The following is a 17,312-nucleotide window of genomic DNA, read 5'->3' on the forward strand; positions in this document are numbered from 1 at the left end:
CCGGCGGACGCGTCACTTCGCGTCTCAACATGTCCGTGCGTCGCCGTCTCGTGCGACTCATCCCCAGCTGTTCCTTCTTGCCCTCGACTCCGAGGGTATAAAAAGCAGCTGCCCCGGACGCCAGAGAGACTTCGATTTCTTCCTTCGAGTAACGTGGTCGCCCTGACCGGCTGCTCTTTTGCGATGCCACAATAAACAAGTTGTTCTGTTGCCAGTCGAATCATCCTTTGCCGGGACCTTCGGATGTTTCCAGCTGTGCCCCAGGCCGCCAGGCCAACGCTACTCTTAGGGCTTGCAACCCATTTGCAACACCAGTCACTGTTCTGGCACAAAACCAAGCCATGAACCAGCAAAGCTGGTCTGACATCAGGCACACACGCAAGCTTTGCACGAGCAGTAATAATCTTTTTGGCTGCAATGACTTTCAGAAAAACTTGGGGGCCTTCTTAACCACATTCTTAAAGAAAATGCAATTGTATTTAGGTTGCCTACTGTGGTATCTACAACTGTGTCTGATTTTCTTGCGATTTTCCCATTAAAACTGGTTTGAACTGGTTCCACTGCTCTTCTCATGGTATGCATCAGTCATCCCTTCCTAATCCAAGTACTAATTAATCCACCTTAATCCATTTCCAGGAGGTATTTGGAGGCCTGAATTGGGAACAGTTGGGAATAAGAATAAATGGAGAATACCTAAATAATCTGAGATTTGCTGATGACATTGCCTTGCTGAGTCACTCAGGAGGTGAACTGCAAATCATGATCAACGAGTTAGACAGGCAGAGCAGATCGATGGGTCTAAAAATTAACATGCAGAAAACCAAGGTAATGTTCAACAGCCTAGCAAGGGAACAACAGTTCACAATTGGCAGCGAGAGCCTAGAAATTGTGCCGGAATACGTCTACTTAGGGCAGGTAGTGAAAGCTGATCCGGATCATGAGAGGGAGATAACTAGAAGGATAAGAATGGGGTGGAGCGCATATGGCAAATTCTCGCAGATCATGAGTGGCAGTTTACCAATTTCCCTCAAGAGGAAAGTGTACAACAGCATAATCTTACCGGTACTCACCTACGGGGCAGAAACGTGGAGGCTAACGAAAAGAGTTCAGCTTAAGTTAAGGACAACGCAGCGAGCCATGGAAAGAAAAATGATAGGTGTAACGTTAAGAGATCGGAAGCGGGCAGAGTGGGTGAGGGAACAAACACGGGTTAATGACATCCTAGTCGAAATCAAGAGAAAGAAATGGGCTTGGGCAGGGCATGTAATGCGAAGGCAAGATAACCGCTGGTCTTTAAGGGTAACGGAGTGGGTTCCAAGAGAAAGTAAGCGTAGCAGGGGGCGGCAGAAGGTTAGATGGGCGGATGAGATTAAGAAGTTTGCAGGCAAAGGGTGGATGCAGCTGGCAAAGGATAGGGTTAATTGGAGAGACATGGGAGAGGCCTTTGCCCTGCAGTGGGAGTAGTAGGGCTGATGATGATGATGATGAATCCATTTCCTGGGGTGGGCCTACTTTCAAAGTTTTGGGGGAGATCATAATTTCAAATCTGGCGGTGCCCTACTGATTTTAAATTTGGCGGTGCCTTACTGATTTCAAATTCGACGGTGCTCTACTGATTTCAAATTTGGTTGTGCCCTCCTGATTTCAGATTTGGCAGTCAACTGATCCCCGCCGCGGTGGCTCAGTGGTTAGGGCGCTCGACTACTGATCCGGAGTTCCCGGGTTCGAACCCGACCGCGGCGGCTGCGTTTTTATGGAGGAAAAACGCTAAGGCGCCTGTGTGCTGTGCGATTTCAGTGCACGTTAAAGATCCCCAGGTGGTCGAAATTATTCCGGAGCCCTCCACTACGGCACCTATTCTTCCTCTCTTCTTTCACTCCCTCCTTTATCCCTTCCCTTACGGCGCGGTTCAGGTGTCCAAAGATACGGCGCGGTTCAGGTGTCCAAAGATATATGAGACAGATACTGCGCCATTTCCTTTCCTCAAAAAAACAATTATTATTAGTCCACTGATGACTCACCGCGGTAGCTCGGTGGTTAGGGCGCTTGGCTACTGATCTGGAGTAGCCGAGTGAACTCGATCGTGGCAGCGTTTCAATGGAGGCGAAAAGCAAAGGCACCCGTGTGCTGCGATGTCAGTGCACATTAAAGATCCCCAGGTGGTCGAAATTATTCCAGAGCCCTCCACTACGCCACTTTTCTTCTCTTCTTTTTTCACTCCCTCCTTTATCCTTTCCCTTACGGCAAGGTTCAGGTGTCCCCCGAGGCGTGAGACAGATACTGCGCCATTTCCTTGCCCCAAAAACCAATTTTAATTTTTTTTCCCACTGATAATGGTGTCACGGCTCTCTCAACCGCATTCTTAGATTGCAGGGAGTCCTCATACCACTACTGGTGCAATGGTGCAGTGGTTAAGTGATGTGCCCCGGCAGGTGGCTGTTTCAAGCACAGCAAGCGGTGGGTCTTGCGAGTCCCAGCTTGCTCTTCCCAAACTCCTGTAAGGCTCATGTGCAGCAGCACGGTGCACAGGGGGCAACTGCATTGAATTTGGCAGCAATGGGCAGTTGGCTCGCATTCCGGTGGGCAGGATGTGATGTCACAAGGTCACATAACCTTTCAAATTTGGCGCTGCTGTCTGATTGGTTGGCCCCAACTGACCATTCAGGGAATTTCATTATGGAGAAACTGTCAGCTGCATGAAAACCGCTTAAACGCTATTGCATAATAGCTTCCTAGGAATTCTGTGTGTCTTACTGCCCAACATATCAGCAAAAAAGACCATGCAGATGCACGCCTCCTCAAAAAATGCTCAAATTCAGTAAATATTGACTGGCTGCTGTATAGAGGAACAGTTCGCTTCGAGCAGTCACATTACAACCTGTCCTAAGGTGGACAAAAGTAAGGGTAGGGGTTGAGGCATGCATGGATTTAGATGCTTGGGGAACCCGGAAAGCACTCCAAAAGAGATTGAGTTGAGTTTAATGGCGCATAAGCGACTAAGGCTAGCATGCGCCAAGCTCAAGGTATAAGAAATTGTTTTCTGTAGATTTTTACAAAGGTATAAAAAATATGGCGGTGTAGAATGCCTAAAAGGTTATACCCTTCTGCCCAGTATTGAGAGCAAAACAAGATATTAAATTGAAAGGAGGCTGGGTACCCTTATCAGCCGTCCTTGGCTGGGCAAGGACTGGATGCCCCCAACCAATCAAAATAAAAAACCTCAGCCCTTTTCTCAGGAATGAGAAAGTGGATGAGGTGCATCAAGCAAAACACTGGGTCATGTTTTACAAATTTTTAAGAACACCAGCTTCTGTTAAAAATCTAAAAACGCAGGACATGTCCACTATTGCATTTTCACCTAAGAGCAGTGATGGATGAAAAAGGATGCATTGGTTATAAAACAGACAGAATCACTTTTTCCGTAGCTTTTCCAGTTTCGATCATGAAATTAAAATGTGATTGACTGTAAGTTCATCTCTACATGCACAAACTGGTTTGTCTTCTTTTGTTAGCAGGATGTTGCGAGTAATGTGTGTGCGGCCTATACGGAGGCGGGAGATAATGACTTCGTCGAAATGTTTCTGATGCACGCATGACTTCCATTCACTGAGCACTGGTTTTATTAAGTGTAGCTTGTTATTTACTTCGCTGTCCCAAGTGGACTGGCAAATTTTCCTTGCCTTACATTGTAGTAATTTCATGCAATCTTTATAGGGCACATTTGCATTCTTTATTTGCCTGCCACAAGCTTGAGCAGCATACAAATCTGCTCTTTCATTGCCCTTTATGCCGACGTGACTTGGTACCCAGCAGAGTCTTATGTTTTGTCCTTGAGCTATGGCTCTTGTAATGTGTATGAGGTCGCCAAGCAGCGGGGTTATTGCATTTCTAGAATGAACGGCTGTGAGCACACTTAGCGAGTCTGTGTAAATAATACTGTTGGTGAGGTTCTCATTTACTATTTTTTCTATGGCTACACAGATAGCGTAACATTCCGCAGTGAAGATTGAAGCACAATGTAGAAGTCTTACTATCTTATACCAATTCCCGTGTACCGCTGCACTTCCAACGTAAGCATCTGTTTTTGAGCCGTCTGTATAAAAAGCTGCGTAATTACTGTATTTTTGTTCAAGTGTGAGGAATTCTTGTATCATATGTTCTTGTGGAATTTGTTTTTTACGGAAGTCTGTCAGAGTGAGATCACAAATTTCCGGAAAGTTGTACCATGGCAGAAGGGGACCTCGTCTTCGAGAAATGCTTGGCAATATGTCTAGTACGCCAAGGTTTTGGTATGTCTTCGAATCGTAAGAGCAGTGGACGGGTAGCTTGCGGTTTATTGTTAAAGAGTACTCTAGATGGGCACTCTGTAGCGATGGGGTAACAAATATGTTTGTGCAGTGAACGAATTTTTAGAATGTACGAGCATGTGAGCATGGCTCTTCTGTCTGTAAGTGACAGCTCGTTGGTTTCAACATAAAGACTGTTTATAGGTGACGTCCTGTAAGCACCAGTTGAAAGGCGTAAATCTAAATTGTGCACTGGGTCAAGTCGTTTCAAATACGATAGCCTTGCTGAACCATATAATATACTGCCAGTCTAAGCAGGATCGTACCACACAGCGGTAGATTTTTAGAAGGCTTGCCCTGTCAGAACCCCAGTTTTTATGTGAAAGGACTTTGAGTATATTCAGTGATCGGGAAGTTTTCTTTTTTAATGCATTATTATGAGGCAGGAAAGTGAGTTTTGTCAAATGTTATACCTAAAAATTTGTGCTCATTTTTTACGGGCAACTCGGTGTCGTTCAGATGTAGGGTCGGATCTGCCTGTAATCATCGTTTTAATGAGAACAGAATTGCCACTGATTTCTGTGGGGAAAACCGGAAACCATTCTTATCCGCCCATGCTGCTAGTTTATTTATTGTCAATTGTATTTGTCTTTCACATGTTGATACATTGGAGGATGTACAAGCTATCTGAAGGTCGTCTACATAGACTGAGTACATAACGGACCTCGTGATTATTTTACTAAGAGAGTTCATTTTTGCACCAAAGAGGGTAGTGCTTAAAATACAGCCTTGAGGTGCTCCATTTTCTTGAATAAAATTTCTCGAAAGCGTTGAGCCCAGGCGGACATTAAATGAACGGTTAGACAAAAAGTCTTTAAGGGAGTTCAGCATTCTGCCATAGATGCCGAGCTCAGCTAAGTCCTGGAGAATCCCGAACCTCTATGTTGTATCATAAGCTTTTTCTAAATCGAAAAAGACCGCAGGACAGCACTGTTTGTGGATAAAAGCTTCTCTGACAGTATTTTCTAGACGGACTAGGTGATCTGTTGTGGAGCATCCCTTTTTAAAACCGCATTGAAGGATATCTAGAAGATCGCAGGATTGAAGGACAAAAGTTAATCTTATATTCAGGACACATTCAAAGGATTTGGCGAGGCAACTGGTAAGGGCTATGGGTCTATAACTGCTAGGAGATGTTGGAGTTTTATTAGGTTTGAGAAATGGTACAATAATAGCTTTTTTCCAGGCTTCAGGTATTTTCCTCGAAACCCATACTTTGTTAAAGAATCTTAAAAGTGCTTCTACGGCAGGCTCAGAAAGGTGGACGAGCATTTCATAGTGTATTTGGTCGGCTCTTGGAGCAGTTTTCTTTCCGGCAGACAGTACAGCATTGATTTCTTGGAGAGTAATTAAATTGTTGTATTCTTCTTTTTCACCTCCATTTATTGGAAGTCTTCATTTTTCGGTTACATTTTTGTGTTTTATAAATGACTGCGTATATCGCAATGAACTGGAAACTGCAGCAAAGTGTTCAACCAAAATGTCTGCCTGTTCCCTTATGCTTGTTTCTGTGCCAGGTGTTGTCAGAAGAGGAATTGTGAACAGTGAGAAGTTGTTTAATTTTCGAACCTGCTCCCATGATGCGATTTGACTGTTTATAGATAAAACATAACTCTGCCACGAAGCTTTCTCGGCACTGCGACAGATGTACCGAGCTTTAGCTCTTGCCTTTTTAAAATATACGAGATTTTCATGTGTCGGATACCTGCAAAATTTACCTCAAACTCTATTTTGCTGTTTTTTTGCTTCCTTGCAGTCTTTTGTCCACCACACTTTGTGGTTTTGTCGCACTACTCCAGAAGACTGTGGAATAGCTAATTCTGCAGCCGTTACGATACAATTGGTGAACTTTTCGTTTATCTGATCGGTGGTCAGGTTTTCTAAATCTATATTTTGTAAAGTGGCTTTTGCTCTAAATAGTTCCCAGTCTGCTAGATGCAGCTTCCAGTGTCGCGGTTTTGTGGGGATTATTTCCGGTGGAGATATTAAACTGATTAGTATAGGGAGGTGATCGCTACTGTATGGGTTGTCAATGACATCCCATTTAAAATCGTTAAAAACAGAAGGTGAAGTAAACGACAAATCTAAATAGGTCATTTTTCCTGAGGTAGGGGAGCAGTGTGTGGCCTTTTCCACATTTAAAAGACATACATTACTTGTAAGGATAAAATCTTCGATTATTTGTCCCCTAGTCACAGCGCTCGCTTCACCAAAAAGGGGAGTTAGCGTTAAAATCCCCAACTACTAAATATGATTGTGGAAGCTCACGAATGAGTTCTTGTAGATCATGAACCGTTAATGTAAAATGTGGAGGAATATATACAGAACAGATAGTACTTGTTTTATAGCTGATGATCCTGACCGTAACAGCTTCAAGTTTTGTACTGATTTTGATTTCTCGAGCAGGGACGCCACTTCGAACCACAATCGCAACGCCCCCTGAGAGTCTATTAGCCTGCTAGCGATCGCGTCTAAAAGTTTTGTAATGTTTCAGGATATTCATATGTCGTGGACCTAGATTGGTTTCCTGAAGACATAAGGCTACGGGCAACATTGAACTTAAAATATCTGTTATGTCACTGTAATTCCTCAACAGGCCTCTACAGTTCCACTGAACTAAAAAAGCCATGTTTACCTTTTGGAGTGGAACGATACGAGGTTTACTTATGTTCTGGGCCCGTTATGAGAGGCCTGTCTTTTTTTCACTCGAGAGAGCTGTTCCGCTTCTGTAGAAGAGGCGGAGTGGGAGCTGTATCCATCACCTCAACAGAGGTGCTGGAGGGCCGCGGAGAAGCCGCGGTTGTGTTAGTTTCAAGCCTCCCCCGACAGGTGGAAGTCCTGCGGGATGCCGACCCATGGACCGGCGCTCCCTGCTTTGATGGTGGCAGAGCAGCCTTCGCTGTCGCTGCCTGAGGCTTGGAGGGCCCTGCCATCGGCTCAGTGGAAGTGGTCTTGGCAGGTGCCGGAGTGCTTTGTAGTACTATGCACCTGCGCACCACATCAACGAAGTTTGGTTTTGCTGTGAAAGAGAATTTGTTGGTAAGTGCAAAACGCCTCCTCGCCTCTTTAAATGAAATGTTTTCTTTGGTCTTTATGGTGATGATTTCTTTTTCCTTTTTCCAGGACGGACACACCCTGGAGTACGCAGCGTGGTCTCCTTCGCAGTTTGCGCAGCGCAGTGCTGCGTCACATTCCTCAGAATGGCGGTCCTTCGAGGCGCATTTCGCGCAGGTTTTGCGGCCGCGGCAGGTCTGTGAGCCGTGGCCAAACTTTTGACAGTTGAAGCATCGGCGGGGATTGGGTATATAATGTCTGACATTGACTTTCAAATATCCAACTTCGATCGTTTCGGGCAAAGTGCTGGTGTTAAATGTGAGGACCATGTGTTTGGTGTCTATTTCTTTATTATCCTTGCGGATTTTGATTCGGTGAATGTCAATCACATTCTGGTCGGTGAGCCCTTGAAGCATTTCGGCTTCTGTTAAATGGATGAAGTCACTTTCTGAGATAACGCCTCTGACTGTGGTAAGGGATCGGTGGGGAGTCACGGAGACAGGGATGTCCCCTATGAAAGCAATGCTTGAGAGTTTCGAAAACACTGGATGTTCTCGCGCCGTTCAAGGAGTAGGTCGCCGCTGGCCATTTTTGATACCTTGTAACCAGGGCCCAAGGCATCTATTAAGCATTTGGACACAAGAAATGGTGATATTATTCAGGCTTGCTCTTGTTCGCATTCACTGTGGATAACATGAAACTTTGAAAATGTTTGTTTCTTTTCAGAGAAAAAATCTGCTTCGTTCCACCCTCTTTTTAGAGAGCAATCAGGTTTGGAAAAGGGGGGAGAAATAAAAAATTCAGTTTTCGGTCATGGTGCCAGCCACCCACCATGGAGCCCAACTAGGGGACGGGACACGAGCTTGCTAGCAATCCCTGCCCACGCCAGCTTTACACCCTAACTATAACCAAATATGACACAACACAGGGCAGTTGGCCACACAAGGTTAACCCTCGCCGTCTATGAAAACTGAAAAAACCGAGAAGAGAGGAGGAGACAGGAGAGTTATGAAAAAGAATAGGAACAAGAAAGATGGAGGGAAGGACAGGAAAAGGCAACTGCCGATTTCCCCCGGTCGGGTCAGGCCGGAGGTGCCATCTACATGAAGCTGGGGCCAAAGTGGTGAGTTGGCTCCGCCGAGGGGCCTTAAAGGTCCAAACGCCCGGCAACGGCTCAACCACCAGGATTCCCTTTTCCCCGCACACGGCGATGCCACGCACGGCTAGGCGCAGGTGCTCGGGTCCGTGGTGATGCACTGTTCATCATCATCCCCCTGCGGGGATGTCCCTGCGGATGCTCGGGAACCCATGGTGTTGCCACTCACCAACGCCTGCAAGCTGCAGACGCCCCTTTGCGGGGAAAAGAGCTTGAGGGTTTTGCAAAGTCTGGTTTCAGGAGCCCTGCTTTGCATGCCCCAGTTTTACAGGAAAAGACCAGTCTGTGGTAATGGTAAGTGTGTTCTGCTGTTTATTTCCCGAGACTCCAGTTAGGCAGGTTCGATGTGACCCTGTGGTAATTACGCTTATATATACTGTAACAACTCTTGGAAAACTGGTTCACATGAAGACCTGCCATAGACTTGTGCCTGCCAAGCCCATAAAAACAACCGCTAGAATGCAGTTCCCATGTATAAAACAGATGATACGCACTAGATATAAAGAAAAACTCTAAACACACATAACAGCAGTTCACACTGACAACAATGAAACATCACAGATCATTCACTTGCACTTGCAAGCTTACTAACGGAGTAAAGAGAACAATCAGTCAGTCCAGATGCAACTCTGTCAGCTTGTGCAGCCTGTCCATGTGCTGACTGCACTCACACTTGCTGTGAGTAAAAGTCAAACAAGCAGTCACATCATGCCCATAACAGAATAAGAGAGCACCCATTAAAGAACACTCTGCACTGAAGACGCACGATGAACACAAGGAAATCTCGTTCAGTTATACCACAAGCTGCCCTTGCATAAGGAAGAATGACAGCCACAGGTGGCCTGCCTTTTGAAGATGACTTTGAAGAGGAATGCAGAGATGAAGGCCACTACACTTGACGCATCCAAATTCACTTGGTCTGATGCTGAGAACTCGCTGTGTTTTTGGACCCTGTGAGCAACTTTCCTGCTGCTGAAGAGTGACAGATTCTGACTGCACCAATATTAAACTCTCACTCACACTGCGTGGGATACCCTGTACATATGCACATGCACTCGGCAGATGCCACAACACATGGTTTCAGCGCAGTTTGCATTTGCTGTTACCGTAAAGGCAAATGCGATTTCACATGCTGCTGCAGTGTACTTTGCAGGCGCCCATTCCCTCGAAGAAAGATGCATGATGCCTCTTTTGATCTGCGCATGCACATTTACGCACACGCACACACTCGTTGGTCGAGCAAGAAGTGCAGGCACAGACGCTCCACCGTTAGGAGGTGAACACAAGCACACGGCCGTCTGCCGACCCAATGGCAACGAAGGTTGTGCCCGAGACGTCCGCCATGGTGACGCTTGTCGAACTGTGGTACCACATGTCGGCCACGGGGTTACCAGTGAAGAGATTCCAGATCCGCACGCCATAGCCAGGGCCAACGCAAGCTACATAGCGGCCTTCAACGTGCACACCGCATGGCCTGCGGAAGAGAGAGGATTCACATAATCATCATCGCCAGCCTGACTATGGCCACTGCAGGGCAAAGGCCTCTCCCATGTCTCTCCAATTAACCCTGTCCTTTGCCAGCTGTGCACACCATATGCCCGCAACGCAAACTTCTTAATCTCATCTGCCCACCTAACTTTCTGCTGCCCCCTGCTACACTTGCCTTCTCTTAGAATCCACTCCGTTACACTTAAAGTCCAGCGGTTATCTTGCCTTCACATTACATGCCCTGCCTAAGCCCATTTCTTCCTCTTGATTTCGACTAGGATGTCATTAACCCGTGTTTGTTCCCTCACCCACTCTGCCCACTTTCGGTCTCTTAACGTTACACCTATCATTTTTCTTTCCATAGCTTGCTGTGTTCTCACTTAACTCTTGCTACAGCAGAATCTCAATCATGGCTTAAATAAATTTCAGCATGATATAAATTCATAAAATCCCGTCGGCTAACTGCACTGTGTACAATGTGTAGAATTTTGGGTGTTAAAAATACTTTCACATGCCACTACGAATGACACAAACGCAGCAGCTGCCACCCTACCTATGAGCACTAAACGCTGCCCTCATATCGCTGGCACCACACATGCTAGCAACATATAGTACACACTGCAAGGGTAGGGTGGTTGCACGCATACAGCCCGCCACTGTTGGCACTGTGATTGTCAGTTTTGCAGTATATGCACCGTGAGCACTGACCAGTGGAGTGCGGCTGTAAATAAATCTTATCAGCCATAACAGATATGCACAGATGGATTTCCAATGCATGAGCGTGCAGATTTTTATGGTATTATTTCTAGGTGCACAAAGCATTTTTCGTCAACCTCTGATATTCGTATAATCTAGATTCTGCTATATTCCATTGGAACTCTCCAGCAGGGACACACAATATGGGGTACATAATGAGGGCAAGCTAAGTGTTACTAGCTGCAGAAAACAACTTTCCTTGTTGAGACATTGCAGAATGCAGAGCACCGCACTGCATAAAATTGTATGTAAATAAAACTGGAATCTCAGGCCTACAATGTTACCGGGGCTCTGAAAGGGGCTGTCAGTAAAGGTGCGATGTGCATGGGATGTTAAAGGATGCTGCTTCACAATATCATCCAGCAAGAATTCTTTCAATGCATTTTGTAGAAGCTGTTATCTGGCACATTTGAATTTCTGTATCTATGCGCTTTTCCCCCTCCTCTCGTCACTTTTTGCACGCTTAAAGGTTGACGCCCCTCTGCCTGCCCACCACCAACGTGTGTGGGAATGCTCCAGGGGGGCAGAGTTTCCCGACTCGCCAGCGCGAAACAAGTGGCTGGCCTCCTAAACAGTGTATGCAGGAGTGTGAGACAGAGGAGAGCACGAGCACGAAAAGATCGCCAGAAAGGGCTCGCCAACTTCGGCGTGCGAATGCGGATTCTCTGCTGCGTGTAGAAGTGTATTATTTGGCTCCAGTGTTCATGCTGGTTCATGTACTCTCCTCAGAAGGTGTTTCAGAGCCCCTTTAATACTGCCTGCGGCAGTAAACATTATGTGCCACAGAAACTGTCCATATGCACTTATATGCTCCTGCAAGTGTGATGTGGACTGAAAACTAAACATTCGACAGAACTGCCTATCTGGCTGGGCTTGACAACTTATAGTAAACTGTGACATATCTCCAACCAAAACTTTTCAACTTAAAATCCTAACGTTTTGGAGCTGGCTTGACAACTTATAGTAAACTGTGAAATATCTCCAACCAAAACTTTTCAACTTAAAATCCTAACGTTTCGGAGCTGGCTCGACTCCTTCTTCAGGGATGATAGGGGCTGTGGGCTTGCATCTTTAAGTACATGGTGGGGAGGAAAGAAGGAGTGAGGTGTTGTGAAGGGTGCGGGAGATGCCGAGGACGTTGACACTGGGGTCTACAGCTGTGAGTCACGGTGCTGGGCTGGGCAGGGATGGCCACTTGCATCTTTTCTCCTTCTCTGAGCTACGGAGCGAAGTCCCTGCACGTACAAAGGGGGCAGGTTGCCCCTTTTGTGGTTGACATTATTTGGGACAGTTTGAATATACAGTTAAACATGGATGTAACGAAGCTCCATATAACGAATTTCTCGATATTACAAAGTTTCTCAATACCTCAGCACCGCCCCCATTGAAGCGCATATATTTGAGTCCTGCATGTAACAAAGGTGTTGCGGCGGCTGACCTTGATATAATGAACTCGCTACGCCTACTACCTCTTAGCTTGTGCTGAGTTACAAATTTTGGCAGAAAACTTTCATGGCGATAAGGCACGAAGTGGTATGAAAGGAAGGTCTGCGATCGCAGCGAGGGAACGCAGTTGACATAACGCGTCGTGCTCCAGCGCTGTCGCACGTCTCTGCTGCTTTCGCTTTTGGAACGTCATACCACGTGGCACCAAACAGTTCATGCTCAAAAGCAGGGAAAAACAATAGACCATAGCAATAAAGACACGGCGCGAGCTGTGTGCAGCCATCGCCGCCATGCAGTTGCTCGCGTGATTCCGGAGCCAATTGCCCCTGCGCGTCAAGAGGGGGATGGCAGACAGCGCCGGCGACGCAAAGCGAAGAGTCCGTTTCCAGGGACAACAGCGGCGGGCGAGAGAGGAAACATGTGGAAAGAAGCATGTGCCTCCACGGCCAGTCTACGGCGGCAACGTGACCACGCACGCTCTCCTCTAGCTCGGCCCACCTCTCATTCTCCCCATCCCACTCGTAGTGGCAGAGGTGGTGGTGGCTGCTGCCGCAGTCGCGCTATCAGCTCAATTGCAAAATGTTTATCCGCTTTTATGACTTTGAGCAACAGGGATTTGCTGTAAACATTGGCAAGGTGATTTCACCTATTTAGTTCATATTTTTTTTCCCGTTCTGCACTGCCCTTTCGAGTCTTCTTGTGAAAACTGCATGTAACGAAAACCCGGATCTAACAAAAAAATCCTGGTCTCTTTTCAACTTCGTTATATCCAGGTTTAAGTGTACCAAGATTCAAGAAAGAGCTTTTTTCGGTAATTTGTTTTGGAGCTGAGGACTGTGGTTTCTTCGGAATGCTTGGCTACTGGGTTGCACTCTCTTGCGAAGTTGCGAACATTGTTTTTGTGTTGTTGGATTCTTCTTTTAGGTCGCAGTCGGCATAAGGAATTTTGTAAACAATGCCTTGGGCTCTTTTTTTCCTCCTCATCAGGTACTTCAAGGCGCAAGCCTGTAGCCCCTGTCACCCCTGAAGAAGAAACAGAGCAGACTCTGAAACGTTTTAAATGAAATAAGTGTTGGTTGGAGATGTGTCATTGTGGACTAAGAAAGTGCTATGTGTGCTCCAGTAACTTTGAATCAAGCAACTGCCACTTTGTGATAGAATTCAACAAAGCCACGATTAATGACAGATGAACAAAATAGAAGGACACTGAAGGTGAACAACTTGCAAAATACAATTACGATATCTGAAAGCCAGCATTTTTTGAGATCAATAGTTGCATGTAAGGAATCTAAAGGGGGCATTGAGCAGTCAACTAGCACAAAAATTCTTCGCTGCTCGCAAGTTTTGTCAAAATCATTTGTATTAAAAGTTCTTCTAAAGGCTGCTTTTTCTTGAAAAAAATTTAAAAACATCTGCTTGAAATGTTCGTTGAAAATACTTGTATGCTGTTTGAAAATGTGCAAGTAACTTTTAATTAGGCACCTGCAAATATTTGATATTTCAAATATGTCTGTTATTTGGTTCATATTCGATTCAAGAAATAGATATTTGAGAATTTCTGAATATTTGACAGCAATTGAATATTGCGCAGACTTTCAGAAATTCGATCCTGGCAAGACCACAATATTGTTACAGGAGAAAACGATGAAGCGGGCAGTGGTGCAGGATGCAGCACACGCGTTAGGCCCACTGGCCATTAAATCATTTCCTTCACCTTCAGCTACGTCATGTTCTTTGGCTTGCCACCCTGTTACATTTTGATGGAGGTGCTGAGTACCACCTTCATCTTTCCCTGTAGCTCCAGAGTCTGATGTTCGCTGAGGTGTCAGGTAGAGTGCTCCTGGTATGCGATGCCGTGCTCAGAGCCAGCCACAGTTCCGACCCACCTCGCCGCTCAACCCCGCCTTGGCCAATGACAATGATGACCTGCCAACAAACAGATGCTGACAATGACTCAATGACGACCAGATGCTGCCCAGAAGAGAAGAACACCAGACTACACGATGACGACCCCCGCCCTGCCGCTCGGCACGTCCAAGGATCTCCCCCGTTGGCTGTTTGGCACAGGTGGGCCTGAAGCTCTGTAGGCCTGTACTCACCTAGGCCGCCTCATCATCTATCACAGCAACAAGCCTTTCAGCCCCTTCCATCCTTTCCTGCTCATGCGCATCACTGCTTCATCGTTTCTATTGCTGCCCTTTGGTTGGGACAATCTCCTTCTGCCCCGGGGTAATGTGACAGGAGAAGACAAAGCGAGCAGTGGCGTAGGGTGGAAATGTGACAGGGTGGCAAGCCGAGGAATATAAAAATATGGCTGAAGGTGAAGGAACAACTTAATAATGGCCGCACCACTGCCCACTCCATCTTCTCCTGTGACAATATCTGAAAAATTATCCGAAGATTGAGTCTGAAGCAACCAGGTGTACTCTTCGCTTTCCTTGCATTTATCATATAGAGTGATCACATTCTGTTGCGGCTAGGCTTGGACTTTGTGCAAAATTTCGCAAGTGGTCTTTCCCACATATCACACGTGATGAGAACATGATGGCCGACCAGCCGCTTCAAACAATTGCAATGCGAAGGTGCATGGTATTTTGTTTGATCCTTACATAATGTGTTGCATATACTTAACGCCCACACCCATGGCACTCATCGTGTCGCCTTCAAAACTTTTCTGATGTGAGCTGTGCCACCTTGTTTCGGTGAAATGTGATATGCAGGAAAGCCCACTTTCTGAATTTCGCATGCCGTTCCCGGGTGCCATTGGCAGGGCAAGCAATCGTTTAAAAGTTCTGACTATTTCATGGAGCATTCTGACCCACACACCACTGACAAGCAAGCAATAACAGTTGTGACGATAACAGAAGAGGTCCCATGCAGCCGGGCCACACAGTTTCGATCTCTTAGTTTCGCCGTCAGCCCATGTCGACAGCGGCTATTAGCTAGAGTCACTTCCAGTGGCTACTATTGGCCGTACATTTGCCAGCCGTCCGAATCCAGGCGCACACTGCTTTCAGTTGCCAACTGGCACATTGCTGGTCATTTCTTTTTGGAAGCAGTCTTGCTGTTCTTACGTCCGCATTGCTCTTCCGGCAAGCTGAAACTACAAGCTCGTAGTCGTCTTTTTGCTTTTTGGACGATGGCGTCTCCTCACAAGGCTTCATTGCATTTTTGGCAGTTATTTTTCTTGAGAGGGGAGAAGGGTGCGCATTTTACATCTCGACCTTTGGGCAATCCGTGCATTTCTTCCAGTCCCTTGAAGTTCGCATTTAATGAGATTTTACTGCCCATCATGGATTTCATTTTGCTACTCAATTTGCAGGACCAGATTAACAGGTTACATACTGTTATGCTGTCTAATCAAGCAGTGCACATTTCTGAGTATGTCACAGTTATTTTGCATGGTGCTGAGTCAGCCTAGCTTTATTTATTTTGGTTGCAAAGGCCACACACTATTCTGAAAAAAGTAAGGACAATGACACTTGGCAACTTATCTTTTTTTTAAAACTTTCAATATTTGAAGGCAGTTCTTCTTCGCACTTGTAACCAGTTCGTATTAAAAAATTTCAACATTTGTGCACCCCTACTTTTAATGAATTCCTTTGAAAGAATTTCGAGATCATGTAGACATCAAAAAGGCAAGCAGCATGAAATTTGTTTGCATAACGACTATGTTCTGAAGAAATTGTTCTAAATGGCAAATTATTGCATCCCATGAGCCTTTTCATGGATGTGCAAATGTGGCTGCACTCTGGCTACATCTCTCTCTTAGTGGTTGCCTATATTTACGGGCTGACAACTTTGATTCTTATTTGTTGAAAATTTGAAAGACTTCAGGTGCTTATTTCAGTATGGAGTTGGAGTTTCTTTTTTGCTAATAATATTTTCCACGGGTGAATTACACTCCTTTTTTTAGGTGGTATAGCGTGGCATTCCAACGCGGTCAAAACTCACTTGAGTTTATCTTGGCCGTCTGGTGAACTCCAGCTGTCGATTTTAACGCAACTAATGCACGATTCTTCATACATGGAGCTGTATGTGTAGAGTGAAATGTTATAATCATTAAAAAATTAACTAAACTTCGAATATGAAGCTGTCAGACAAAACAAAAGTGAAACTTTACCTCTAAAAGCTCAGATGTCATGTTATTGTTTAGCGAGAGGCTGATGCATCACGAGTGTTGCTTGCAGCGATGGAACTGAACTGTGTGGGGATTGGGGTGTAAATCACCCCCCCTTCCGTTCTTCCCGCTTCGACCTCGCATCCCCACTGAGACACTCGAAGTGACATTTTGGGGCATTGTTTAGGCGAGAGGCCACGAGCGGCATGAACGGGGAGACTGCCACCGAATCGAGCAGCAGAAAGGTGCATAGTGCTCGCCTCCCGGTGCCATGGCTCTGCTGAGGGACCAAGAACGTGGGTGGTTTAACGTGTGCACCTAGTATGTATGCTTGAGTCCAAGCCCCAGTGAAGTCTGGTCGCCCGCCGGGGCAGCGCTGATGCTCCATATTTGGAAGGGCCTGATTTGGTTGGTTCCCCGTCATTGCTGGCCATTACCGGTGGCAACGTGTGGCCTGCTTCATGAAGATGTGCTCCACACATTCCCCATCCTCCCTCATATTATGTTTGGCTGTGTGGCATGCAATCACCCTTAGCTGTGCCGTGACGCGTATATAGTCGCATGTTTTGTGCATGCAGTGCCACGGGCCTGCTTTTGGGTGCTATGGCCAGGCTATGGGTAGTACTGCGGTCTGGAGATAAATACAGCGTCTTGTAATGCAGCTTAGTGTGTAATAGCACTTGTGCTCTTGATTAAATGCACCTCCCTTCCTTTGGAGCAAGAGCGAAGGCACGCGGCAAACGCTGACTGTGCCCTCAGTTTGCTCTGGCCTGAACCTCCATGTGGGCGAAGTGCCACTTAACACACCGTCATAGGTGGGTCATCATCAGTTAGGACACGACCACTGCAAGACAACGGCCTCTCCTATATCTCTCCAATTAACCATATCAATTTACAATACAATATCATTAACCATATCGGCCACTCTATCTCCACAAACTTCTTA

General features: G+C 46.1%; 1 protein-coding gene across 5 annotated transcripts in view; it reads right to left on the bottom strand.

Annotated features, from left to right (window-relative positions):
• Window positions 1–8,840: 8,840 nt before the first annotated feature.
• The window catches only part of LOC144102076 (uncharacterized), a 91,402-nt gene continuing 82,930 nt past the window's right edge, over window positions 8,841–17,312 (bottom strand). For 4 of the 5 annotated variants that reach the window (XM_077635356.1, XM_077635358.1, XM_077635355.1 and 1 more), the window contains one exon: window positions 8,841–10,030. In XM_077635356.1, the coding sequence (XP_077491482.1) occupies window positions 9,826–10,030 (205 nt within the window). In that variant the 3' untranslated portion in view covers window positions 8,841–9,825. Of the gene's footprint in view, window positions 10,031–14,026; window positions 14,173–17,312 lie in introns of all 5 variants that reach the window. The other variant, XR_013308167.1, reaches the window with a different exon arrangement.

Source organism: Amblyomma americanum, chromosome 8, assembly GCF_052857255.1.
Source record: "Amblyomma americanum isolate KBUSLIRL-KWMA chromosome 8, ASM5285725v1, whole genome shotgun sequence".
NCBI classification, from domain to species: domain Eukaryota; kingdom Metazoa; phylum Arthropoda; class Arachnida; order Ixodida; family Ixodidae; genus Amblyomma; species Amblyomma americanum.